This window comes from Alosa sapidissima, chromosome 19 (genome assembly GCF_018492685.1).
Source record: "Alosa sapidissima isolate fAloSap1 chromosome 19, fAloSap1.pri, whole genome shotgun sequence".
NCBI classification, from domain to species: domain Eukaryota; kingdom Metazoa; phylum Chordata; class Actinopteri; order Clupeiformes; family Clupeidae; genus Alosa; species Alosa sapidissima.
Genome location: NC_055975.1, coordinates 17459443 through 17486529, shown reverse-complemented (window position 1 = coordinate 17486529; position 27087 = coordinate 17459443). Strand labels below are relative to the sequence as shown.

General features: G+C 41.3%; 1 protein-coding gene and 1 long non-coding RNA gene across 3 annotated transcripts; both read right to left on the bottom strand.

The window, feature by feature from the left end:
• Nucleotides 1-2984: 2984 nt before the first annotated feature.
• On the bottom strand, nucleotides 2985-25335 carry dglucy (D-glutamate cyclase). 2 transcript variants are annotated; one of them, XM_042071761.1, is made up of 12 exons: nucleotides 25017-25335; nucleotides 15933-16086; nucleotides 15328-15526; nucleotides 14449-14599; nucleotides 13937-14092; nucleotides 13181-13384; nucleotides 12267-12527; nucleotides 10271-10370; nucleotides 9015-9163; nucleotides 8475-8594; nucleotides 5703-5857; nucleotides 2985-3422 (listed from the first exon to the last, which is right to left on the bottom strand). In XM_042071761.1, exons 1-12 carry the CDS (start codon nucleotides 25099-25101, stop codon nucleotides 3264-3266), a joined length of 1893 nt encoding a protein of 630 aa, XP_041927695.1. In that variant the 5' UTR covers nucleotides 25102-25335; the 3' UTR covers nucleotides 2985-3263. The 2 variants fall into 2 exon arrangements, with proteins under 2 accessions (XP_041927695.1, XP_041927696.1); XM_042071762.1 differs by lacking the exon at nucleotides 25017-25335 and adding an exon at nucleotides 24470-24685 and having other exon boundaries at nucleotides 13937-14059.
• LOC121692840 lies at nucleotides 19025-24463 on the bottom strand. The gene is made up of 2 exons (XR_006025359.1): nucleotides 24001-24463; nucleotides 19025-19158 (listed from the first exon to the last, which is right to left on the bottom strand). It is a non-coding gene; the product is annotated as an uncharacterized LOC121692840 (long non-coding RNA).
• Nucleotides 25336-27087: the final 1752 nt, after the last annotated feature.

Sequence of the window (27087 nt, the reverse complement as noted above, 5' to 3'; positions counted from 1 at the left end):
AGGCTAATGAAAAGAAGATGATTTATTTAACTTGAAACCAGAGGAGCTCTCCACGGACCTGGCTAATGTTTAGTTTGGTCAAACTCTGAAGAGACAGAAGGGGGCTTCATTAGAGAAGGTCATGAGTAATATCAACTTATTTCAATGAAAGATAAACAGTCGGATGGGCTGAGCGTGTTACATAATTTTGCTCTGATATGGCACTTGAGATTTAGTGGGTCGCTAATGTATCTTTTGTATTTGTGTAGTTGTGAAATATTTAAAATGTATGCTTTGATAACCTGGCAAAGTCAGTGGTAAACATTGAAGAATAAAAACAGGGAGCATAAAAAGCAAACTAGATTAAATGGATTAGTAGTTATGATTTTATTCAAAATTCTTCTGAATTCAGTGCGCAATCAGAAAACTGATTTTTTTTGTTATTTTTAAAGCTTTTTAAATCACATTAAATATTTCTCACAGTCTCACATAGCTCAAGAGATCAGTGTTTATGTGTGTGTGTTTTTCTTGAGTGTTGGGGCAGCACAGATGCTCGTCACCTGCACACTTGGATGCGAGATGAAATGCTTCAAAATATACAAACAGCTCTCTATGAAAGAATTTGTGTTGGTAGGTACGGCCAACCCTGCCTATCCTCGTCTCTCTCACTCAACCTCCCTTGCCTTCCTGCCAGACTGTTTATACTGCTGGTTTTACTCATCAGTGGAACATAAATGTTTATCACTGAAGAAATCTGCCTAAAACCCCTACTGGCAGCTACGGTGTGGCTTGACCTGGGAGTGTGAGTAACTGACACGTGGCCCTATTGTGGAAGTGGCTTAGAGAGTAAAAGAACCCTGCACACATGCTATTTTGTGTTCAGTTGAAATCTTAGTTTGGCTCTAAAATGTAAGTGTACTCTTAGGTGCTAGACATATTTCAGTAGCCTACCCTTGGGTGTTAGACATAAAGCGGTCATGGAGTGCTCGTAACTTTCTCTGACAGGACAGTCATGGTTAAGGAACAATACGTCAGCCATTATGCGTAGGCCTACTAGTCATGCTGAAGATTTACTCGCATTATTTGCTTGACGCACCGCATGATGAACCTGTGACCTGCATTACATCACTATGGAAATAAATCTCCCTTTTACTTGGTCTTTTATTGTTTCAAAATGTGTCAAGTTAATACATGTAGGGAAGCTGCTACAGTTCAACAAATGTGAAAGGACAGAGCTCATATGAGGACATTTTGGGTTTGATGTGTCTGTGACAGCAGCTATATGGATGTTTTCACATATAGTCCTTTTTAAAAGAACCAAACTCAGTCCACTAAAAGGGGACCAGAAGTGGACCAAAACAAAGGGGACTCAGATCTCTTTTTGGTGCACTTCAGCTCTGATGGGGTCTCAGTTTCCTTCCTGTTCCCACTATACCTTCTCTGGGGGTCTCAGACCTTACGGCTTTAGATTATGTGCTATAGTTGCTCTGGGTTAGTTATGTATTTTCATTATCATTCATTGACAGGTTCAAATCATTATCATAACCCATAATTGGTGTAGTGGTTTGTTTCATTTTTCCCCCAGTGTGGTTGGCCTGGTTACTGTTGCTTTGGCCAACCTTTAGCTCACGTTCAAAACAAGTGAACAGCCCACGCTGCGCCGTCTGCCATGCATGTTTAGATGCAGATCATGAAAATGGTGAGCAATGTAATCCAAAATTCTCTAATTTCTACATTGTCAGTGACCAATACTGCCCTACAAAGCCAAAGTGCAGTATCTACGAAAATTCCAAACTGAGAAAAACAGCATTGTTGTTTGTCTTTCACACTGTATTCTAGCAGATACTGTAAAATGAAAACCCTACATCTTCAGGAAATGTTTCAGTAGATTAATGAGATTTTGATAGATTGAACAGAGGATATGGCATTTTATATTGGTGTAAAAAAGTGCATTTTTGCAGTTACTGCACTTTGGCTTTGTAGGGCAGAATAGCTTGGATGAAAAGATATTCACTAGCCTGTTAGAACACTCTTGCTGCCAAATTATGTCTGTATCATGAGCCTATGATAAAAGTTTTTATAATAAACCACATGCCTTCTCTTTTGGCAATGGCAAGTCAAGGAGGACAAAATAGGCTAGCCTAGGCTATAGTGATGCACGGGTTGGGATTTTTTATGACCTGCACCAGGCCGACCCAGAGATCCAATCCGCCCTGCCCGACTCCATAATATATGTGTTTAACGACCCGCAATTTCCTAATTTTAACAATACGTGGTTGCATCAATATCAAGTTAACATGATAGCCTAATGTTAGTTAATTACAATGCATGAAAATGCACTGTTCTGTTATCCAAAGTCTTCTTCTTCTTCCACTTTTTCCAAAATTTCTGCATCTAATTCAGCTTCAACCAAACGTAGGTCTTGAAAAGGACACTTCAGCATTTTTGTAAACTTTATACTTTTTGAGATATTAACAAAAAACAAGCTTATTTTCCCATAGATGTTGCATTAGCATTATGACATCATAAAGGTCCAATTAAACTGATTTGCACCTGTATCAACTGCCAGCTGCTCAACTAGGCCCCCACAAAGAGCCAATTAAAATTATTTGCACATGTATCAACTGCCCTCTGCTCAACTAGGCCAACTCTCTCTGTGTCTCTCTCCATTCTACAAGGATATAAGGCACCTTCCATCCAACTTTCTATCCATCCATTTTCTTCAAACCATTCACCCATCCACCGATTAAACTATCTATCAACATTCATTAACCCTTAGAACTCCAGCCATTTTTTGCAGCTTTTTGAATTATTATGTCTTAATGACTTTATAGGGGTCTCAGGAAAGTGCAATACTGACTATCTTATATCCTTTTTTCATCATAACCTAAGCAATATGATTAAAGTATTGTCATTTCATTTTAACAAACTATATACACAAACATGAGCAAATGTGTATGCAATATGCAATATGTATCAGAAATAATTGGCAAAGAACACAAATATGTAGATTAAACTTTTTTTACTAATTAAAATCATACACACATATAAGCAATATTTTTGTGTCATGAAAACAGAAGTGCTGCTCTATAATCAACAACTGAAATTTCAATAATGTCTGGCATTACAATGCTTTCAAAGAGGAACATCCACACCTGCGAGTTATTTAAATTATTAAGATGCTAATGTCTCTTACATGATCTTTAAGCATGGAACTGAACCCAAATACTTTAGCATGGCCAATGGTTCACTCTAATGGTTGATGTACACGACCAGTGACGTCACTAAGAGGAGGACGGGGCAGGCAGAGTGACCTCTCTCAGGCGCCTAATGAGGTCAGAGTGCGTGGGGTGAAAGGTCAAGCCATCCACCTCCAGAGCCAGGTTCCCCGTCTTTCCACTGCGCACACCATACTTCACAAGGATGGACAGAAGCTCTTCCTCCTGCTCACACACGGACATAGACAGACACACACACAATTTGTTATGCCTTTTATAACTGGTGAGAAAACGGTTATCTGTACAGCATGCATTTGTGTATATTGTTTTAAGTTTGTGCTGGTTTTACTGTTGTTACACCAGGATCCCATATTAACCATAAACCAGCCCAGCTCCTGTGGCCAGGTTTAGGGGACTTCCTCTGTGAATCTCCAAACAGGGATCTTTTCTCACTACATCTCCTGTGTACCATAAATCTGTCTGTTAATAGACCATCTGTGATGTGTCAGTTTTCAGTTTTATTCTGAAATAGTACTGTATTCGTTGAGTAGCCTATATTTTACTATACTTGTAGTAAAATATAGTCGTGAGCAGTGTATTATTTGTAAAAGGATTTTTGGTTTGGCAACCGGGAGATAACTTGCAGTAGCAATTATCCTATACATCTAAGCCAGTGTTACTCATTGCGTGGCTCGTTAAGCTATATAATTGGTGGCTTGCATGGTAGCTTTGGCAAGATTTCGCCAAATTTGGTTTTACTCATTTTGAGTTGGCCAAAACTGTTCGCCAAAGGCCATCATCTCTAGCCCCAGGTTGATAAAAACAAAGGTAGGCTCTGATTTAGCCTAGTCTACTGTATGACTTCAACGAGGTGATCTTTAGTTTCGTTCTGCTTACAGTATCGCACTGCCACTTGCAACGCCTTTAAATGCAATCCGCCGCCCTGTTTACCGGCAATGCTACAGCGGACTTATACTGCCACCTCGTGGCGGTAAGTTGTAATACATTTCACGCAGCTGCTTGAATCACGGAAAGCGCGAAGGAAGTGGCCACTTCTAAATGGGACCCAATGTGGTAACACATTCATTTTTTTTCAAATGTGCTTCATAAACATACAATACTGCACTACAAAAACGCAAACAACTGAATTATACTTCTCCCTTCACCCAAATAATAAAGGTGAAAGGAAGTTATTATGCCTTAATGGTGCTTCCTATTGTCAAACCTGGCAACACAGCCCGCATGCCACGTGGCATTGTTTACAAAACTTAACCGCAGCACACGTTTGCAGGCAGGCGACGTTAGTTCCGCTAGCGTGAAACACAAAATGGACCGGTTTTTAATAATTCCCCACAAGGTAATATTTCTTTTTTTGTGGGATGTCCAATTTATATGTAGAAATGCACATTTGCAAAGGTGACTTAGTGGGTTGTCGTAAAAGTGGCTCTCCTTTTGATTTTGCACTGCCAATGTGGCTCTTGTGAAAAAAATAGTGAGGATCACTGATCTAAGCTATTTTCCCAGTTTCAATTCTACATGTTATCTACTGGGCTTCAGTAACCCTTGCTCTAGCTGCCTTCAGTGGCAGCACTGATGACATAGCTGGGCTTTAGGGGTCTGTGAAGTGGTTCTGGAGCTAACCGCTAACGCAAAAAAAGGGGGTGGATATTGTTGATGCTACGCTTCCACAGTTCCTGCTTACAGCTTAGGCCTTGGCCACGCTTGTCGTACTGGACCTCTGGGCTTGCTTCTGACCACTGAAGGCGGATTAAACGTCCCATTGGGGGATTCTTTTCAGCTGTGTATGTTTATGTTTGTATGTGCCCCCACTCCCCCCCCCCCCCCACACACAAGGTTTGTGGTATCTGCCAAGCTACGCCTGGCTATAGATGACAGCATTTCAGCACTAAATCTTACCACACTACATTCTAAAATACAAGTCCTCTAGTCTGATTTGTTTAATTGTGGGCCACACCGCATACTCAGCATTTATGCTCCGGAAGATCCATAATTTATATATATATATATATATATATATATATATATATATATATATATGTGTGATGTGTGTGTTTTTGGGTTGAAAACACGCTAACAAGGCGGGTTTCAAGCCTACAGCTGGTGAAACATCCGGCATTCCGAACACAGACTCATAATACAGACAGACAGACAGATGAGCTAATCACGTCTATCTACATGTCTTCATCTAAATAAAGTAAATGAGCACTGTCCTAATTTCTGGACAGATCATAACAAATCATTACAATGACAATTAATACAATAAATCACAATATGAACCCACTTTATGCTAAATGTTTGTAAGGTATACATCTGTAAGTAATAAATAGCATCATGCACTTTGATAGCTCTAACAAGGCTTACCACAGCTCACAGAATCACCTGATAGCTGTGTGAAGAGCTGCCATGTATGGTCAACTCACACAGATATACTGTCCAAATGCTGTCTGTCCATCACTCTCCCAGAGGCCCCTGAGACTGACTCACCTTCTCCACCGTGGGCAGGCTGTTGGCCCAGGCCTCCTGGTCTTGAGCTGTAGGGGGCTGGCCCAGACCACATTGCAGGTAGCGCAGGTGGATAGGACAGCAGTTCAGAAGGTACAGACCACAGGCAACTGCATAGCCTCCCCAGTTAGATACACCTGCCACAGCAAAGAGCGAGTGTTAACGGAAATACGCCAGAACTGCAACATGAAACCTGTTAACCAGAACGGATAGTTTCCTAGAATCTGAGGGTGCGCTCACACCGGCAGGCCTTGATGCACAGTGCTGATTTTCTGCCTATATCCGATTTTTTGGACTGCCTGTTTACATCTATTTTTGAGAAAGGCCCATATCAGAAAGGCCCAATATCTGTGTTTACATGGTTCACTAATTTTAAACACCTGAGACAATCCGCATGCACACCAGAGGAATTTTGGTCACCGAAATGAAATCAAACAAACAGAAGGCACTGCAGTTGCATGAAATAATCTTGCATTAGGGTAATTCAGTGCCTAGTTGTTTACTTTTGTTTCCAAAGTATCTTGAGAAGTCCGCAAAATAGGCTATTGGTTTTATTTTAAGGCAAAAAAAGCCTTTATTGCATATTTTCCATCTGTTTTTTTCTTTTTTATTGCACCATTCTGCCAGTCATGTGTTCACCTTAAACTGAAAGCTTCGTTGTTTGTAATGTAAATGCTAAAATGTAAAAGATTGTGGCCATTATCAATGACAAGCACGTTGAAAATGACAGGGAATATCCAATCTGCCTGTTTAGACTGCAGTCGCATTGGCACATATCCGATTCATGTCTGATTTATTTCCACATATGAATGAGACCTGAAACCGGTCTGGATATATGGGAATCCATGCTCTTTTTTCCTGGTTCCACGCTGCACATCAGAATTGTGCCACATGACAAAAAAAAAAAACGGAATTGGGTCACATCTGAATGGCAAAGAGCTCTCTACCAATATAATAGGTCAGATTATTGTGCTACACTACGTCAGATCTCCCAAGTCTGACTACTAAATCAGGAGATTTCTGCCGCTGGTATTATTTTGTCTGTCCTTACATACTTGACTACATACATGACCTACTGTGACTATAGTCATCATTTGAGAGAAAAATAAGACATTTCAAGTTTGAGCAGCACTATTAAAGTTTCTGGTGTGTTTTCATTCAGCTTTATATAGTGTGCTTTGTCTGTACGTTATAGTTCTGTCTGTGTCTGTCTGAATTTGTTAAATATAGCCTTTGCTGGAACCATTTGCAGTAGTATCTCTGGAGCACTGGACCAGCCATTTAAATCTAAAGTTGGGACAAGGGAAAGATTTCAGCGTCACCCTAAAATTCCCTGTACGTATATACTATCATAGGTCACTGACCCAGGAGTTAAATTTACACAGCTGAGAAATACGAAATTTTAAACAAACATAATTCAACAGTGTCAAGTACTGGGCTTATGGGAACCAGACTTGGGTTTAAATTAAACTGAGATATTACCAGCTAGGGAGTGAGAGAGAGAGAGAGATGGAGTGAAAGAGAGAAATGGAAAGTGCAGCCTTCTTCATCTGAATCTCATCTCCTGGTGTTTGTGTTTATTGGATTGAGAGGCAGGGTTCGGGGCAGGGGTGTCACCCGTATGTGGAGCTGAAGGTCAGGCGGGCCGCGGGACAGCGACTGAGAAAGGGACCCACGCGTCTCCAGAGAGGGTCAGAGCCGAGGTCTTTTCAATTTCACGACCATTGTTGACCCAACGCAGCAGCAGCAGCAGCAGCAGCAACGCGACTGAGCAATCAGTATGGCAGAGGCATTCTGGTGGTGAGCATGTGTGGGTGGACATGCATATGTGGGTGTGTGCGAACATATGTGCGTATATGTATGGGGATGTGTGTGTATTTGTGTGTGCGTATGTGTGTGGGCATGTGTATATGTGTATATGTGCAAGTGTGTGTGTGTGTGTGTGTGTGTGTGTGTGTGTGTGCATGTGTGCATATGTGCGTATGTGTGTGGGCATGTGTACGCATGCAAGTGTGTGTGTGTGTGTGTGTGTGTGTGTGTGTGTGTGTCAGAGAGAGTGAAAGGGTGTGTGACGGTCATACACTGAGTCACAGCCTCTCAGTGCCTAGGCGACAGCGTCCAAATGCCAGACTGGGTCCCAAGAGTGCTACTCATGTGCCGCTTCACATTTCCATCACACAGCCACCACGGCTGCGCTCCACCAAACACAGCTGGCCAAATCCAAACGCAAACCTGCTAATGTTACACTTGCCTGAAATAAGATCCCTCTGTTCTTGCCTTCCATTCTCATAGGCATAATATAAAAAGCCACTAGAGCCCTTAGAGATGAATGTCAATAGCATATCACATTGTAATGATATTTATTTGTATCTTGGACATAATATCCCTCAATAGCTTTAATGTCAGGCCATTTGTCAGTCGCTAAATGAAGTGTCAACTTTAAATGGAAAGGCAAATATCCATCTATGATAGATTAGATATATTAAACTTTCTTCAATACATGATACCCTATGGCATCTAGCATGACTAACCCCAAGAGAATGTTCAACCCCAGTAAAACATGTTCATATGCAAATCCAGGGTTTTATTATAAGTTCCCCTTCCCCCTGGTCCCTTTCACTGACAATGACCTAAGGCTTAAGACCCAAAACAGAATTCAATGTCACAAACTAACCAAATGTTAGTGCTAGTAAAAGTGGTTTAAAGGCTTTAAATTGGCTTTAAACGTAAAAGTCAAAAGAGAGTCAGTCTCACCTGTGGTTACAGCAAAGTCAGCAGGCACATCACAGGCAATGACACCCCCATTGGGCATGTGAGTTTTCACCAGATCCTTCACTTTGCCCATGCCCAACTCATTACCTCCATCGCCTATGCCTGTTTTACATAGGGACATGAATACACACACACACACACACACACACTTAAAGTAATCTAAATGTTGCATCATTACCCTACGAGAAGCAACTAATCAACCAGTGTTTAGAGGTGGACTTGAATTTCATTATGTGTGAGTGATGATTCAGGGGGAATTAAATGAGACGTTTATTGCTACTGGCTGTAAACAGAGAGGTGGACTCCTCAATCACACTCTGTTTTTCTCTCGCACACACAACATACTGTGTAGTGTACATCCATCACTGAAACTCACAGAATGAACTTTGAGTATGTGTGTCGACTGTCATCTGTCAAATAAACACTCATTAAAAAAAATACAATCTGTCTGTCTGCACATATTACAAAATAACAAACATGTATCAAAAGAACACAACATGTGCAACACTAAATGAGCCTTACCTGTGGTAGAAATACCAGGGATGGAGCTGGCAGCAGTGAAGAGGTCATCAATAGGATCCACCAGGTGCTTGATGTTCACCATCCTCATGTTGTAGTAGTTTCCGTCTGATGCCCTGCCACTGCGCTCTATTGCCACCAAGTGGTCATACCTAAGAAGTATAAACATATGTCACAAAATGTGGAAATCTGGCTGTCTTACCCATAGATATTAGAAAGCTAGATACCGCATTGGGCTCCAGTGACACCATCTTGGTGAGGGCAACAATCATGTGACTCTGGCTGGAAATCAGACAGGTCCCTCTGATTGCCGGCAAGTGTTGCCCGTAGACAGTAAAGGTGTTGCCTCCAGCAATATGGTGGCTGTGTCTACGATGCTAACCTTATAGACCTCGACGGACAATGCGGTATCTAGCTTTCTAATATCTATGGTCTTACCTATCCAGTTTCTCTGCAACTCTCTATTTGCTTGACTTAAGTGGTCACATTAAAGAGTATTTGGCATCTCTGGTATTGGGTCTACAATCTACGTCTACAATGGGCAGTTAATAGCTGTTATTCCACTGCTTGGTTGAATTTCCCATTGTCCTACGTAATTTAGAACGACCATTAACCGTATGTTATCTGCACACCTATGAAGTAGATCCATTTTTTTGGCCGTATCACACTTGTATATTAATTCGCTGAACTCGTTGTGAAGTTTAAATGAACCGTCACGTTGCATCCGAGCTGTAAAATGCAGACGTTCAGAACATTGCAACATTGTAGCATATGACGGAGGTGGCTTTTAGCTAGATGGATGACAGCAGGCTAAGTAAAAGCGATGTTTCAAAGCTAAAGTTCATCAGAATCTTGGGATACGCCCGCTTAACAACAGGAGAGATAGAACTAACGACTGGTCTTTGGCCGTAGCAACCATCCATTTAGAACTAGTAACAGCAGTTTGTCCTGGGAGTTGAGAAATTAGTTGATATGTGTCGGAAGAAATTAGTTCTACAAACAAGACAGTTTTAGCGATTAAAACGTTTAAATTGTAACAGGAAATGAACACAACGCAAGTGGCAACAGTGGAATAAGCGGGATAATGGACTCCACGGTGGTCTGTTCACAGAAGTTAATGCACTACGAGGTTTAAACGGCCCTCCGCTTCGCGTCGGGGCCCTTTTACAACCTCGACCGTGCATTAACTTCTGTGAACAGACCACCGTGTCGTCCATTATCCCTTACGTTTTGACGTTAAAGCAGGCTGTTGACTTCACCTGGGTTTATTAGGGTCTCCATCATGACACAGGAAGTGAATGGCCGCATCTGGCCCCGTGTTTTGGAAGCTGAGCAGGGGGACAGCGGTCTTTATCACACCTGGAGAGGATGGATGAAAGGTCACTTTAGACTGGCTGGTTTAGACTGAATTGGTTGCACAATAACTACAAAACAAATATTAACTGAAACTGGATAACAATATATATATATATTTTTTTTTATGCAAAACAAAAGTGCCACAATGCACACAAACAGTTCTAGTAAATTTGAATGGAAGATGCAAACTTTTTTTTTTTGCAAAAAGGAAGCACTGAATGGGAAATTTCAGTTACTTGTCTCTGCCATGAATAGATAACAGTATTAACAGTCAGACAGGATGTAGGTACATGCTATTATCATGTTGTGCAATGAACAGACCGACCACAATGAACAGACATCGAGAAACGCATGAACCTCCTTCAAGACTACCCTAGTTGTACTTCACAGAACTACTGTATAATCATGAACAGTGGAACAGTGCTGAACTGCTATAAAACACAAAGCCGTGTGAATCATTGTTCAAGTCAGCTTCAGTATTGATTACACAATGCTCAGGCTTGGTGAAGAATTGTGAAACGCATGAACCTCCTTCAAGACTACCCTAGTTGTACTTCACAGAACTACTGTATAATCATGAACAGTGGAACAGTGCTGAACTGCTATAAAACACAAAGCCGTGTGAATCATTGTTCAAGTCAGCTTCAGTATTGATTACACAATGCTCAGGCTTGGTGAAGAATTGTGAACATTATGTGTAGTCTGTATTGGTGTACAATGCAATGTGCAGTGTTTTCTCTACATTGATTTTGCCATAGCGGGCCGGGCCCCCACAGTAAAATTATTGCCCCCACTCTATCAGAATGAGGGCAGAGGCCCAATGTAGTCACAGTTGCCTTTTAAATGAACCTGCCAACGTGTCCTCCCCCATAGCTGGCGTTCACATTGCAATTTAATAATAAGTAGAACTAGTCAGAGGTTATTAGGGCCCGTCCAGGTTCACTTTTGTTGTGTGTATTGTTGTGCTGATTTGGTAGGGCGGACCTGGGAGTTTGTGGACTGGCCTGCCCCCACTGCTAACAACAAACCCCCAGAGGAAACACTGATTGTGCCACCTCACTATACACTTTCATTATGCACTGTCTATGCTCTAATCAAACAAAGAATATGTAGCGTTGGAAATAGTTTAATGCAGTGTTTCGAGACAAGTAACCATTCCATTCCATTTCCATTCAGTGCTTCCTTTTTGCAAAAAAAAAAAAAAGTTTGTGCATCTGCCATTCAGAAAATGTATTCAGAAAATGGTGGGTCGTGGAACCGCTGTAGGTGGGTCGTGGGGCTTTGGGATAAAAAAGAAAAAAAGAAAAGAATCGGCCATTTAAAATGCTACCCTATTAGATCTAATGCCAGACCTTTACTTTGATAGACTTTATTCGTATGCCAGTCGTTGCCATGGACATAGACAATGTTTATGTGACCGGTCATGTTAGACATAATTTTTATGGCAAAATGACAATGAATACCTGAAGAATGCTTTCACTATTGTTGAGGACAAAAAGGAACAGAAACCACAGTGTGTGGTGTGCAGTGAAATACTGGCACATGAGAGCATGAAACCATCAAAACTAAAACAGCACATGGAAACAAAGCGCCCTACTATCAAAGACAAACCTGTTGAGTACTTTGAAAGGAGACACAGGAGTTGAGGACTTTGGAAATTAGCCTTACATCAGCATGTTCCAAACAAGTAGGCTACAGGCACTTAACGTGTCTTACCACACAGGTTACCTCACTATCAGTTGGCTTGAACGCTAAAAAGTATGGGTTACAACTTATTGACCATGGGAAATTGAGGGTCCCAAGGACAGACCAGTTAAGAAACACTGGGTTAATGGGCACAAAGTCTTCTTCTTTGTCGAGGGAAATGTAGTTATTGTGCTGCTTGTTTTGTGTTGTTACCTCTCTCCACGGCGTCCTGAACGATCCTTCGGTTCATGTCCAGGGCGCGCTGGTCCGTCACCACAGCCACCTGCTTGCCCAGGGACTGGAGCGTGGCGGCCATGGCGATGGCGCCCGGCGGGCCGTCTGTCTCCTCAGGCGGGTCGTGCATGTAGTGGGTGGGGAAGCCGGTGGTGATGAGCACGGACGAGGCGTGGGAGAGGGAAAGGCATGACCTGACCAGCTCGTCCTGGACAAACAGCACCCTTATACCCCGCTGGCCTGCAAAAACAGAATTCATTCAGGACAAGGGGGTTCAAGTAGCCCCAAAGGGTTATGATGATGATGGGGCATGTCCTGGTGTTTGAACATACAGTGTGATGAGAAGGAGATTCGTTATAAGACAATCTATTACCGGTATCTAAAATCTATTATTTGTCCAAAAAAGACTAGGATTGAGCAAACAGCTCCTGAAAAAGAGTATAGGTTGTGCTGTGCCTTGGGTGACCGCTGGCACTGATTATACAAGGGACTAGCAATGGCTTGATTTGGTGCGACAGAGAAGACATGCAATTAGGTCTATTTTTAAATGTACATACATATCAACTGTCCTAACAGTACTTTTAAAACCCAGAATGCAATACTTTGTTTGACAATGTTTGTTTCAAATCCTGTGAGAGATCTAACCTTAGCCCTAGTTCTAAACACTTAGAACACAGAGTGCAGGCATGGCATTTGCAGCAGAGCTTTGGCAGAGAGGCAAATGCCATGCTATGGCAGAGAAGCCAAAAGATGAGAAGCAGCATGTATCAAGCAGAAACAAAGTAGACACTGTCCAGTTCCCATTACCTCCTGAAAGACTGAGTTCTACTGTTTCCAGGGACAACATCAATCCCAAATCAATTCCATCATTTCCAGACAAACGGCATGCATACCAGGATCTTCCACAGCAATCTCCTCCAGCTGTCGAATTTTCTCCACAGTGGCCTTGGAGGCGATGCTGTAGTGCAAGGGATTCTGGGAAATGCAGAAGGTCTCCGGGCATTCAGATGGTTTGACTGTGAGCGGGGACGTGGCCATGTCCTCTTTATCGGTCACAAACATGCAGCCTGGGGAGTGGGTGAAGGCCAGGGAAGCCTCTGAGAGACACACACAGAACCAGACAATAGGATAGACTCCATTACACTGTGTTGACCGCTACATACATTTCAGCTTGTGCACTATTAACCAGTCACATCAACTACAAAGACTGTTTCAAATTGTTTAAGATATGTAACAAGCATGTCATGAATAGATATGTTGTTTTTCTTGAATTGTTTCAAACACCCCCGCTCCAATGTCTTCAGTCACGTCAATCAGGTCTTTGAGGCATCAGCCAGTTTGCATGCTGTTACAGTACATACAGTGGGCAACAACAATGCCATATAGTATAAAAGTTGCTGACCATCTCACTTTATGTCATCATTACAATTATATTATCCTATTACAATGAATCATTCGGTAGCAGAAGCAGTGATAAATAATGATAAAAAGAAAACATAAATTAAATTCTACTGACACTGAGAAATTGCCCTGAATGCCAGATGGCCAGTCTGCTTGCAATCCACTGACCTGGACCAAGAAGAAATGGATTCCTGCAGCACTTTACATGTTTGGTCACAGCAAGATACCCTAAATTAAAGTGCACTCACTGCTGCTCTGAACTGCCTCGACGCCAGTCACGCCACAGGCCCAGAAAACTGGCACATCTCCTGAGCGGGACTCCACTGGGTCTCCGTACTCTGGTTGGGTCAAATCCTGGATACCCAGCATCGCTGTGGGGTAGGGTGGTAGGGTGGAGTAAGAGACTGGCAAATACAGGGACAGCCAGCACATCATATTCAACACTAAATTATTAATAATTAGACGCGGCTTCGACATACAGGTCATTCCGTGTCAAACTAGACAGAATCTCAGATTTTGTTCAAAGTTTGTCTACATAATGTTTAGGTTCCAAAACTAAGACCTGTAAAATAGTTTTGTTATAGTCCAATGTTCTCATACATCGGAGTTGGTGCTACAACAACCTTATCTAATTTGACACGCAATGACCCATACACAATTGTATTGGACAAGGTAAGAATTTCATGCTCAAAAGCATGCTCGACACTCTATTAATGTATAGTTTCACACTTCGAAGCCTGACAATGGATTTGTGGGATACCTGGATCTCCAATGTGGACCGGGCCTCCATGGGCCTGTGGGATCAGGTGGGTACACTGGGCCACAATGTCCAGCTTGTCCTGAGGCACAGGTCTCATTGTGACCACAAGAGGGCACTCAAAGCCACCAACTCTCTGACAGGGCCGCGCAGTCTGTGGAATATCAAGACCAGCACCTTCGGTAAACTCATTATCTCATGGAGAGGTGACTATTTAGTTTATTGATCTATTGCTTGATTGTTTGACTGGCTAACTGATTGATTGAACAGATAGCTCTAACTTTACCAAAAGATTGAAATCCACATCATGAACTGCATTGGTCTTGTTCTCGATGCTCAGGTTATACAGACATTTTTTATTACTTTAGCAGGTCAAAGAGGGCAGCATCTTTATTGCTGTATTTACATAACATGTTGCACAAAAACATTCACTCAAAATAGACTACTACATGGTAGACTAAATATTGACTGTGTGAATGACTTTGCTTTTATTCATTTGAATGTTTTTGCAGACACGCTTTGTCTTAGCATGCCCACCTGCTGCTGTACATAAACTAAATCTGCCTGTGAAATAGCAAATTTTTTATTTTAGGTGTGAATTTGCAAACCCATTGCTACCATTTCTAGATACAAACAAATATGCAATATGCACTTTTTTCAGTTCTCACTGTGTCCTTGCTGATAGCTGTGATCTATACATGCAACACCTCCCACTGAACTATGTTCTATCCCCACACAGATTCCCTTAAGTGACTGTGTGGGATAATACTAGTAGAAAGTTGAATAGTTTTCAGCCTCCTGCCTGTATCCACCCTTTTCTAATGGCCAAAGCTGTCAGTGGCAAGTGGGGTTCATCCATGATCATCAGGGTGGGATACTCACCCTGAACATGCTGACATTTTTGCCTTGTTCCACGTTGCGTACAGGCACGCCGGCCTTCTCCAAGGCACTCTCAAAGCTAAAGCTGCAGCCCAGGTAGAAGCTCACCATGTTCTGCAACTGACTGGTGTAAGGCAGCAGGTTGGCCACTTTGCTGGTCAACACACCATTCTCAAACACACAGTACTGGGGACAGTCTGTCCTGTGGGGTGAAAAGATGGCAGGGGGCACATCGTCATTATTATGCCTGGTGTAGTCTACCTGTTACTCCCTCCAAAGATAGTAGTCATTCTGTGGCAAAGGGAGTGAGAACAGTCATCATATCAAGCCTGCAGTCTTGTAGCCAGAGAGTGTGTACAGTATAGCAGTCAGAGCACTTATGTAATGTAGTGACATCACATGGCACTATATAAATTATGCAACGGGAGTGCAAATCAAACTGCTGCCCTGTGATCATCATAATTCTACAAGAGAGTAAAAGACTTCTGTACTCAGGCTAAGGAGTTTCATTTGAAGAGAATGAAAGTAAAAACAGGTATAGGGCTGACCAAATATAGCAGCATGGTTGCAGGCATATTGAAACAGGTGTGTTTGTGTTTTGTGAATACCTAATGTCTGCATTGGCAGCCAGGGGAGGGCATCCCCATTCTCCTGTCTGGCTCCGGTACAGCAGAGGCAGGGGGCTGCCATTGGCACGACAGAATGCCTCAAAGTCATCCGCCAGGTTCTTGTGCAGGATGACAACATTGGCCTGGAGGAACCCTGTCAGGAATTCAGAACAAGTGGTGTTATTTTGAATGCATGCTATTTCTTTTTCAGGAAATGAATTGATTTAACAGAAATTAATATGACATGGCACCTCATCTAGCTTGATGGTCTTTTTGGCCTCCACTGTCGACTTCAGGCAGCGCTGCTTTTCCTAATCCTAACCCTTGCCTAACATTAGCACTTTCCAGGCAGAGCTGCCTTGATGACAATGGTCCAGTAGGGGGCCAAAAAGATCATATGCCTCATCTATCGGTTTCCATGCATTTACCTTGTGTGGAGGATCTGGTACAAATCTGGTGTTTTAACACAAAATACTATGACTATAAGAAAGATTTAGAGAATGTGGATAAACAAGAATCAGCAGTGGAAAGAAATGGTCATAAAGAATACGACCATGGTTGATGCCACTCTAAATACTTTTGCAGCCACTTTCAATCATTTTAATCTGGCATATTGGCACAAAATATATCAAACACAACAGCAGAGGTCTTCATAGTTACTTTGTTCTAGATCACACAACCAGCAGAATTCAAATGTAGCAAACAAATAGTTTCACCAGATTTACCTTGACTAAAGGATGTGTACCCTAGTCTAACAAAGCAATAAAGAATAAGTTGAGGTTTTTAGCATTTTATAGTTTATATTTATTGAGAAAGTTGATTACATTGCATTGCATGCTGAATTGAACGCATATACAGTAGGCCTACCACAAAAAAAGGTGCCTTAAAGATATGTAAAAGAAGTCATTTATGTTAAAGCAATAGAAAACACATGTGTTATTCATAATACAATTGATTTGTTATACATATTTGTCTAATTGTCTAAAAGAATATGAGTAAGGAAATCATTGGGACATGGAAATTTGATCCAAAAGAGGAAATCACCCCCGAGCATGCCATCTTATTAAACCATTCTGAGCAGGTAAGATGGCTACAGTTCATTAGGCTTTTGTCTCCCTGATGTTGTGATAAACTCACAATAAGGACTCCCATCTTCCTTCTCTCAAAAGCAAATGGCTTATTCTAATTAAACTAGAAAATGCAATTCCAGGGAATTACCATTGCATGTAAATGCAAAAAAGCTGCTGTGTATAACATTAAATTACTTACAGTATGATTATTCAGATTACATAGACGTGTCCAGTATTCTTGAAAACCACTTATTAGATGTTAGCTTAGAGTATATGACAGTCAGTAAAAATAAATTGTTAATTCAATATTGATCAACATTCTTTGTTTTAATACAGCAGAATGATACTCAGAATACACTAATGAACACTTAACAACCAATGTAAGCTTGAAGTAAAAAAAATAAATAAAAAAAATCACAGTTGTGTGTGTGTGTGTGTATATATATACAGAACTTGATAATGCCAATCATATTATCCTAAGACAGATCTATTTATCAGTGGTAATTCTGAAATGGCAGCAAGAGCTAGAGGTCTCAGTTAATTGTAATAAATAGGTCACTTTTGATGGTGATATAGACTGAAGAACAAGATTCAGCCCTTCAGATCAGTGTTGCCAATTTAGCGACTTTGTCGCTAGATTTAGCGACTTTTGGCCGTCTCTGGCGACTGAAAAGAGTATCTAGCGACTGACAACAAATCTGGCGACTTTTTCGTGTGTCTGGCGACTTTTGTTTTCTCTTTGTATCCTTCGGTTTGCCCAGGCTGACTGCAGCAGAGCAGCTCAAAGCGTGAGAAAAATCTTCTCGCAAAGATGGCACATTCTGTTTCGTTGTTGAAACGTCAGAAAATCTCCCCTCTCATGCCTGTTTCGTTAGTGAATTACATCGCGAATTTGCCCAAAGTGTTGCCCCATGATTATAAAAGGAATGACTGGCCTATATAGTATCAGCCCATTTTATTACAAGGAATTTAGATGTTCTATAGATCTAAGCTCAGACCACGCTCATTGGAAGGTGCAGCAACTTCGGGTGAAATTACAACAAGAGAGTCAACGAGACGAGAGCAATGACATGATGACAGGGAAACAGGGACACGCTTGCCAGCATCGTTCAACAATTGAACAAAGGAAGTAGGCTACAACTTCCTTCACAAGCAAAGCAGATAGTTAATCGAACATACATGTTAGAAAAACCTATAGCATTCGTTTAAACTTTAGGCTATGTAGGCCTAGCTTCAATGTTGTCAATGCAAGTTGATGCAGGATTGTCGGCTGAGTAAAAAAAAATAAAAAATTATATCGGTCTGTCCGAGTATGTAGCCTAAATATATCCAAAATATAGCCATTTCCGTAAGTGTACATTACGTGTAGGCTACCCTATGGTCACGTTATAATCAGATTCCAAGCAGTGCAAAGCAGATGCAGCATTGAATAGGTTGGAAATGACTGCTTTTCAGCCACCTGATGCTCTTTGTAGTCTAGATGATGGGCTACAGAAAGTAAGTGTAGAAGTGTAGCCTATCAATAAATATAGAAGTATATTAAATCAAATATATTTAAAGGCTCTTAAAGTTGCCTATATGAGTAGGAGAAAAGAAAACAGGAGTAAAAGGGAATTAAAGGGCCATCACAGGTTTTTTTTTTTTTTTTTTTGGGGGGGGGGGGGGGGGCGTACGACGTGCTGACGTAATTAATATGCAAATTAGTGCGTGGCGTCATCTAGCGACATTTAGCGACTTTTGGAGCTGGCTTTAGCTACTTTTCATTTGAAATAGTTGGTAACACTGCTTCAGATGATCAGTTTTAGACATAACTTAGGTTAGAATCTTAATTTTCACACAGCACAGCTCTGGTCTAAAAACAGAGGTCTAACAGCACAGCTAAGTTTCAGAGATGTCACAGCACATGATTCAAATGTATGCATGCTTCATATAGTTGTCGGCATAGTCCTCCTGCAACAATATAATACTCAGAATGTCTCAGTGTAGATCTCAGATCTACGTCTATAGTTCAAAGGTATGTGCAGATATGGTCACATGTTTTTTAGGAATTAATGTTAGTGTTAATGTCAGCGATGTATGGTTGGCAGGATGTGCACACAGACAGCCACACACATAATGTAATACACGGTCATCACCACACTGGTCTGGTCTGGTCCCTAAAAGACAAAAGCAGAGTTATACCAAAAACATGGAATGTGTACAATTGTTCAATATAACTTAGACATTTAAGTGAGGTTGTTGCACCATAAATCTGTAATGGTAGTTAAATATACTAGCCTATAGTATTTCACTGCAAACAAAGCAACTTTGTGTTTTATTAATTTCTGTTTAAGGATAGTTGATAGCCAAACAGTTTAAAGTAAACAGCTTAGAACACTTTGTAGGCAAAGGGTGTGTTGTTGCTGTTGATAATCATAAACTGAGTCTTAAAGGAGAATTCCGGTGTGATATTGACCTAAAGTGTATCGAAACATGATACCGAGTGTGAACGTATGTCTCATAGCCCATCTCGGCTTGTCCCCTGCACTCCAAAATCTGGCGCTAGTTAGCCGATGCTACCAACATCTTTTTCAATAGTGGTGCTTCGGCATCGGGCTAGCCATGCAAATAAATCACTGTTTTACACCCATTTACGAGGCTCAATGTATCTCCACACTTCATTGGTAGACTTCCGAGGGCCCTGACATTTAAAACGAGACATTGAGAACTTTGAAAAAGCACTGGTAGTTTACTTACAAGACGATTTATACAGACAGTATCTTCACAAAGTTTAGCGTTTGCAGCCATCTTGAATTTAGTCACGATAAGTCGAGCAACGAGTAAGAATGAACAGCTATGATAAGGGATCAGATTCCAAAAATAATTCAGTGGAAATGCATGGATTCCAGTTGCTGCTACTGGAAGAAACTGGAATCCATGCATTTCCACTGAATTATTTTTGGAATCTGATCCCTTATCATAGCACAGTAAAAAAACATGTAACCTATAAGGATGGACCATTCTGATATTAAGCATCTTGATAACCAACTACACTATATCTTACAGCTTGCTAGGTCTGTTATCCACATTTTTTCTACAGATTACGATGTAGGCCTACTTTAGGATGTAGCCTACAACAACTGGGAAGCTTTAATTTATAGGCCAGAATAATGCAGAAATGAGTAGCCTAGGCCAAGTAAACATACTCTGTAGCTACAGTATGTTGACAGCACAAACATTATACCTCAACTTCTGTAGTGTGTTTTAACAATACTTTGGTCATATGGTCTGTTTCCAAACAGTAAGGTTTTCATCAGGTCCCTTTCCACAGGTTATCAAGTATAGCGCGGGAATGATGCCAAAAACCTCCCTTCCTACCATCCGGTGGATCCATCAAACGTCATGTCAAACGCCTACCAGCACGTTCATTGCTTTATCATGCAACAACAAATGTGTAGCTACCTCTCCGGAGGTTTTGTTTTTGGTGCATTTTGTCTGTTTGTCTAAAATCTAAGACAGTAGAAAAATTTTGTTTAAATACTTAATTAAATTAAAAACATAATTTTCTACTGTCTTAGATTTTAGTTTCACATTGCAAGTAACGCTTAACATGACCAATAGGGCTACAAATTGTGGTTAACTAGTGTCGACAGCATATTGCGAGTAGGCCTAGTTTTGAACCGTAGGAAATTTAATCGTAGCCTATAGCCAAATTGAAATAAATGCGAATTTATGATAAGCCTGTCAGTTCGACTGGCGACCCACAGTTGGATAATCAGGTCCCCCCGAACAGTCTGCATTGCTACACTGAGGGCTTCTCTGTCTGCTGATATTTTGCTCAAAGGTCCAGGCGGTCCACATATATCTTTCATGCCATTTCAGCTGAAAACACTTTTCATTTGTTAGCCTACTTATAAACGTATCTTTATTAGTGTCAACATTACAGTATTTAGGCTATGTTAATCTCAAGCCACTCTAAGAAATGGCCGTAGGTCTACTTTTATAGTACAGCACAGCAAAATCTATTCAAATTGCAGTCCGAGGGATATTGTCCATAAAACATTGTTAAACTTAGCCTATAGGCTAGGATACATAATCACATATTTGGAGATTTGAAGTGGGCTCATATGCTTCCATAACGTATTGATGTAAGAAAGAGAAAATGTGGTAAGGCCAGCCTATGGCATTTCTCATATCTCGCAGATAATTGGTTATAGTCCTGTTTTGCCGATGGTTATTACGCATAATAGTTTAAGCAACAATAGCAATAGCTTGTCACTACTAACGACACAAATAGACTAATGAATGTTCATTTAATGAAGTTTCAACATTGTACAGTGTTCCTACATGTATTCATGTTCCAACACAAGCCTACATGTATCCATCATGTTCCAACAGAATAAGTACATGTTGCAACAATTCTGGGCACATGTTGGATACGTGTAAGTTCATGTATATGTAGGCTGCTTATAAAAACCCTTCACCCTTCGCTAAGCCACACCCGAAAACCGCCACAGGCCAATCGTGGCTTAACAACCCATCACTAGGCACGGGAGGTCTGACAAGCTTTTCGAGTTTTGCCATGTTAACCTGTGGGTCATGAAGGGCTCTTATTTGGATGTGTGGTGCCCTAACCCACGTAAAGACACAGTAAAAAAACATGTAACCTATAAGGATGGACCATTCTGATATTAAGCATCTTGATAACCAACTACACTATATCTTACAGCTTGCTAGGTCTGTTATCCACATTTTTTCTACAGATTACGATGTAGGCCTACTTTAGGATGTAGCCTACAACAACTGGGAAGCTTTAATTTATAGGCCAGAATAATGCAGAAATGAGTAGCCTAGGCCAAGTAAACATACTCTGTAGCTACAGTATGTTGACAGCACAAACATTATACCTCAACTTCTGTAGTGTGTTTTAACAATACTTTGGTCATATGGTCTGTTTCCAAACAGTAAGGTTTTCATCAGGTCCCTTTCCACAGGTTATCAAGTATAGCGCGGGAATGATGCCAAAAAGGCAATTCACCCTTCGCTAAGCCACACCCGAAAACCGCCACAGGCCAATCGTGGCTTAGCAACCCATCACTAGGCACGGGAGGTCTGACAAGCTTTTCGAGTTTTGCCATGTTAACCTGTGGGTCATGAAGGGCTCTTATTTGGATGTGTGGTGCCCTAACCCACGTAAAGACACAGTAAAAAAACATGTTACACTATAGAAACAAAATATAATTGGGAACACATATTGTTCTAACTGTAAAAAATGGCATATTGCATGATATTTCCATAACCGCGAGATACACGCTTCATGATAACGGCAAGAAGTTGTTAACAGACTTTCACCAAGATGTATAGCCCATCAGCAATCTATTAAAAATAACACCTATTTGAAGTACCATTCATGATATGTTGTCAAATATTGAAGTTGTGGGAAGCACATAGCTTAAATGCTATGTTTCTTTCGTCCCCCATGCCTGTTCCATTCATTCTGGCCAGGAGAGTCGAATGAAACAAAACGCACATTCGACTTCTGCTTAAATAACTCATGAACGGTTTTGTTCAGAGATGAAATTCCAACTGTACTTGACAGAGGACAGATGTAGGTTGCTAGTGACAAAATATTAGCTTTCAGTGTGGTATGATGTCTTTGTAAATTACATTTAATTGAAAAGTCCCGGTTCTCCCCCTATGTAATAGACGTGCAGGGTGCTAAAGCTTGTCAGGCATAGCAACAGTAACTAAGGAGGGCGGGACTTAGCGAAGGGGTGAATTATTCTGATACATGTAAGTAAGGCGGGTGGTATGACGTTTGGTTGGTCGATCGGTTGGTTGATCAGATGGACGGTCGGAAGGTTTTAGCAGAGCCCGTCTACGGAGAGCCTACCCACTCTCTATTAATCCCATACAAACCGAATTTGGCTGCAGTTCACCAGAGTTCACCTAGATGGCGATCGCGGGCGAGTCCAAAATACATGGGGTCCTATGGAGCTACATGGCTACATTTATTGTATTCACCTATTTAACAACTGAAACTCTCAGATTTTATTTTATTTTTCGCAAAATGGATATGGATTATCAATCAAAAGTGAAATAATCCGGGAGTCATGTCCTTTCGTTTTCTTACAGGTTGGGTCGTTGTTGCCCATAACACGCTAGCATTGATGCTATGCTATGCTATGATCATGCTAATGAATGAAGTCATTGACACGTTTGAAAGGCTTTTTAGAACAATTAAGTGACTTTAAAAAATGTACTACTCAACCAAAGTGTATTGTCTTTGTCTCCCCTTTCGAATACAATATTCAAATTACTTGAAAAAAATTATATCCCGAGAAAAGTGGATTTTGAGGGGTACAGCTCCATAGACCTCCATTCATTCTAGACTCGCCCGCGAGCGCCCCTAGATGCAGTACCACACCGGAAGAGTTCTGAGAGTGAAGGTTCTCCCCTTATTAGACATTCTCTGGTTTTAGGCACGATTCCCGCGCCATAATCAAGAGCCAGATAGTATAGACCCTTTCAACAATAAAAACAAAAACAATGATTGAACGTTCTATTTGGGTCCCAATCTACTTCCTTTGCATTAAGATAGCATATGGAATGTTAAAACGGAAGCCTTGTGGGGCCAACTATGATGCTGATAATGGAACTCTCTTGAAAGGGTCACACTTAAAACGCTACTGGTTAGTGAGCAAATGTAACGTTAACGTCAGTGCTCAGCTGGGAGCGACGTTAGGTATGAACGTCATTAGCTAACGCTACCTACAGCTAACCGGTCAATTTAAAGTGACGACTTATTAACGTTGATTAGGTGGGTTTCATAACTTTCCTTACATGATACATATCAATGGATAGTATAAGTGCTAACGTTAACTATTCCCCTAACGTTAGAACTACCGAGTTTGGCTACTTGTGACCTATCATTTCATCCATAGCCTAGGCCTATAGAATGCTACATAACAATGTTTGACAACATAAATGAGTCAAATACCAAAAATCGGACCACTTACCTTGTCTGTAGTTAGAGAAATGTGCCTCTGGAGGAGAGTTTTACGAGCAAGTAAAGTATCACGGCAGGTCAAAACGTTCAGAAGATTCACAGCTTCAGTGATAGAAAGATTGCAGCGGACCAGCTGTTGATTGGTGCAGGTCACGTCATAATGCTAAAAGTTGCTGCCACGGCGGTCAATGTTAAGTCTATGGGATTTTATTGCTCTTTTATCGTAAATATCTCAAAAAGTATAAAGTTCACAAATATGAAAAATAGATTCTACGATTGTCCGTTACAAGAGCTTTGTAGGAGTCTTTGAATGAGGTCAGACGGTTCAGCGGTTTCAGTCGCATTAAACGTTGAATTTGGTTGGAAGAAGAATAATAAGAACAGCGATAATAGTCCATTGCATTTACATGCAATGCAATAAGTACGCCTTACCACAAAACAACTTCAGAAAAAAAGATGAGTTGCAAACAAACATTCACCTGCCGCAATGCCAGAGGTATTTTCGAGTGTATGACTATGCTCGCGAATAATGTTTCGAAGAGCAGCTGGCGTTAAACTCTTAGTCAGTAGCATACTTAGTACTTTGAGTCACCTACGCCTTACTTTCGGATTAAATCACAGGTGACTCCGTGTTAATGTTTTGTTTTTCCAGTCTCATAAGCAGATAATGCATTACTTATTTCTGGCGGGTTGTGACTCAGGTGAATGACAAGGACCGCCCCCATGGCTAGCCTACTTTGTTTTACCGACAGCAAAGTGTTTTGCCGTAGGAATGTGTGACAAACACGGATGCCACAACAAAGGTTTCCGACCTCTGACTCACACATTACTTGAAGTGAATGACGCGGAATGATGATATTTTCACTCGTTGAAAGGTTTTTCCGAAGCCCATGACCGATCATCATCATGCCCTGTCATCTTCTTCAAGTGACGTGACAGCGTAACAAGTCTCCATTTTTGTTGTTGATCAAATGCTATTAAAGTCGTTAGTATAGATTACTATTTGTGGAGTGGTTGTGGATTTACCTGAATCCATACGCATTCGTGTGCCCCATGTATAGAACTTAGTCTGGGAAATCAAACGACTTCCGCGGATCGCCTGAGTGAACATTTACATGTAGGTCTACGAACTTGCGACAAATAGCCTAGCCTGTTGTTAGTTTCCAGAATACATTGTGACAAGGCACAATCCGCTTTTTGTCTTCGTCTGACTCGTGGCCTCGTCGTAAGGCTAGTATTCCACAAACAAATCTACTTGATAAGCACAGGCAACAAATGTTTTGGTTTCGATGACTGAGACTCCCCCTGTTCCTTTCTTGAGTGGTTCAATCCTTTTCCCCACACCACATGCATGCAAACCTTGTATGATATTGTAGACTAGATGTACCGCAGAGCGGTACAAAATATGACCGCCGCCCAGTCCAGCACATTTTTTCCACAAAAATAAGTCACGCTGAAAGGCATATATGATTTTAACTGTCTCACTGAATTGCATTATGCACACTCAATTCTTACTGGTATCTGCTAGACAACAAGTACCAAAACATGATTAGTTCATAGATTTCATATGTAAAATACATTTATACAACCCCACCCCCATCTTGCCTGTACATAATTCTGAGAAATTCTTGAATTGTGTACATGTGTGTGAGTACATGTTTATGTTTATGTGTGTGTGTGTGCATGTGCTTGTGTGTGTGCCTGTGTATGTGCCTGTGTGTGTGTGCATGTGCATGCATGCGTACATATGTCTACTGTGTGAGTATGTCTCATACATATGATTACTGTGAATGTATGTGTGTGCATGTGTATCTGTTTATGCACAGGTGTGCATATGGAATGGGTTACCATGACCCCTGGAGGCAAACATACGCAAAAAATTGGTCATCCTAGGCCCTACGGTTCTCAAGATATTGGTGTACGGTCACTAAATGTACACATAAATTAATTTATTGTATGGCCCCCCATGAACGAAAGTCCACGAAACTTGGCATGGATTCTGAGGTTGTCATAAAGATCCTACACATTAAATTTCGTGCAGTTTTGACCATGTCAGCCAGAGATATTACACAGAGATAAAACACCTAATTTTTTGCTGTTTAATTTTTAACTAGGTGGCGCTATATATACATGAAATAAGTGGCAATGGGATGGGTTGACATGGCCCCTTAAGACCAACATAAAAAGGTGTTGGTCTTAAAAAAAAGGTGGTCCTCCTAGGCCCTACGGTTCTCGAGATATTCACAGAAAACTGTGTCTGGCAACCTACAGGCCAGTTGGTGTACAGTAATGTAGCAGGGGTAATTATGCTTCCCTGAATTTCCCCATCGTTTCTACAAGTTCCATGGGCATTTTTTCTAGTTTCCCACGCCTCTGAGGTACAGTAGGTTGTAGGGGGGTGTGGCTTGGGTGTGGCAGGGGTTGGTTCCCACGCTGAAGACCCCTTAACTTCCAACAAAATTACGTCTCACTGCAACGATGCGCCATCTGGTGGACAAACGACTACGTAACGCCAATACTGGAAATGCAGACAAATTATGATGAATATTTGGTTTTCCTTTAATCCTAACTGAATTTGTAATTATGTATCGTGCTGGTGTGTGTGTGTGCGTGTGTATGTGTGTGCACCACCATCTACAGGTTAATGAGTGTACAGTCACTAAATGTACACATAATTGTTTTAGACCCCCCCATGGATGAAATTCTACGAAACTACGTGCATTTACACTACGTGCAAATCACAAATGAGTGATTATGGGCTAGATTGATGAGGGCCCTTGAGATCAACATACCATAAAAATGTCTTCCTCGGTGCCATGGTTCAGGTAGTTATTTAGGAAAAACTGCATTTTTTGGGTTTCGGGGGGCCCAGCGCGGGGGGGGGGAGTGGCCCCCGGGGACCAAACAAACTTTGACAATCCCTATATGACTGCTTCGCTAGCTTCGCTAGCGGCGGTCATTAGAGTCCTCAACTCCACCTTTCGTTCTTGAATGTTTGATTTGAGGTGAGGAGCTATGTTTTAATATTAGTGGCCTACTTGTTGTGACCCTTTATTTAGGCTATCAATATTAATATCACTGTCTGTATCGTAACAGG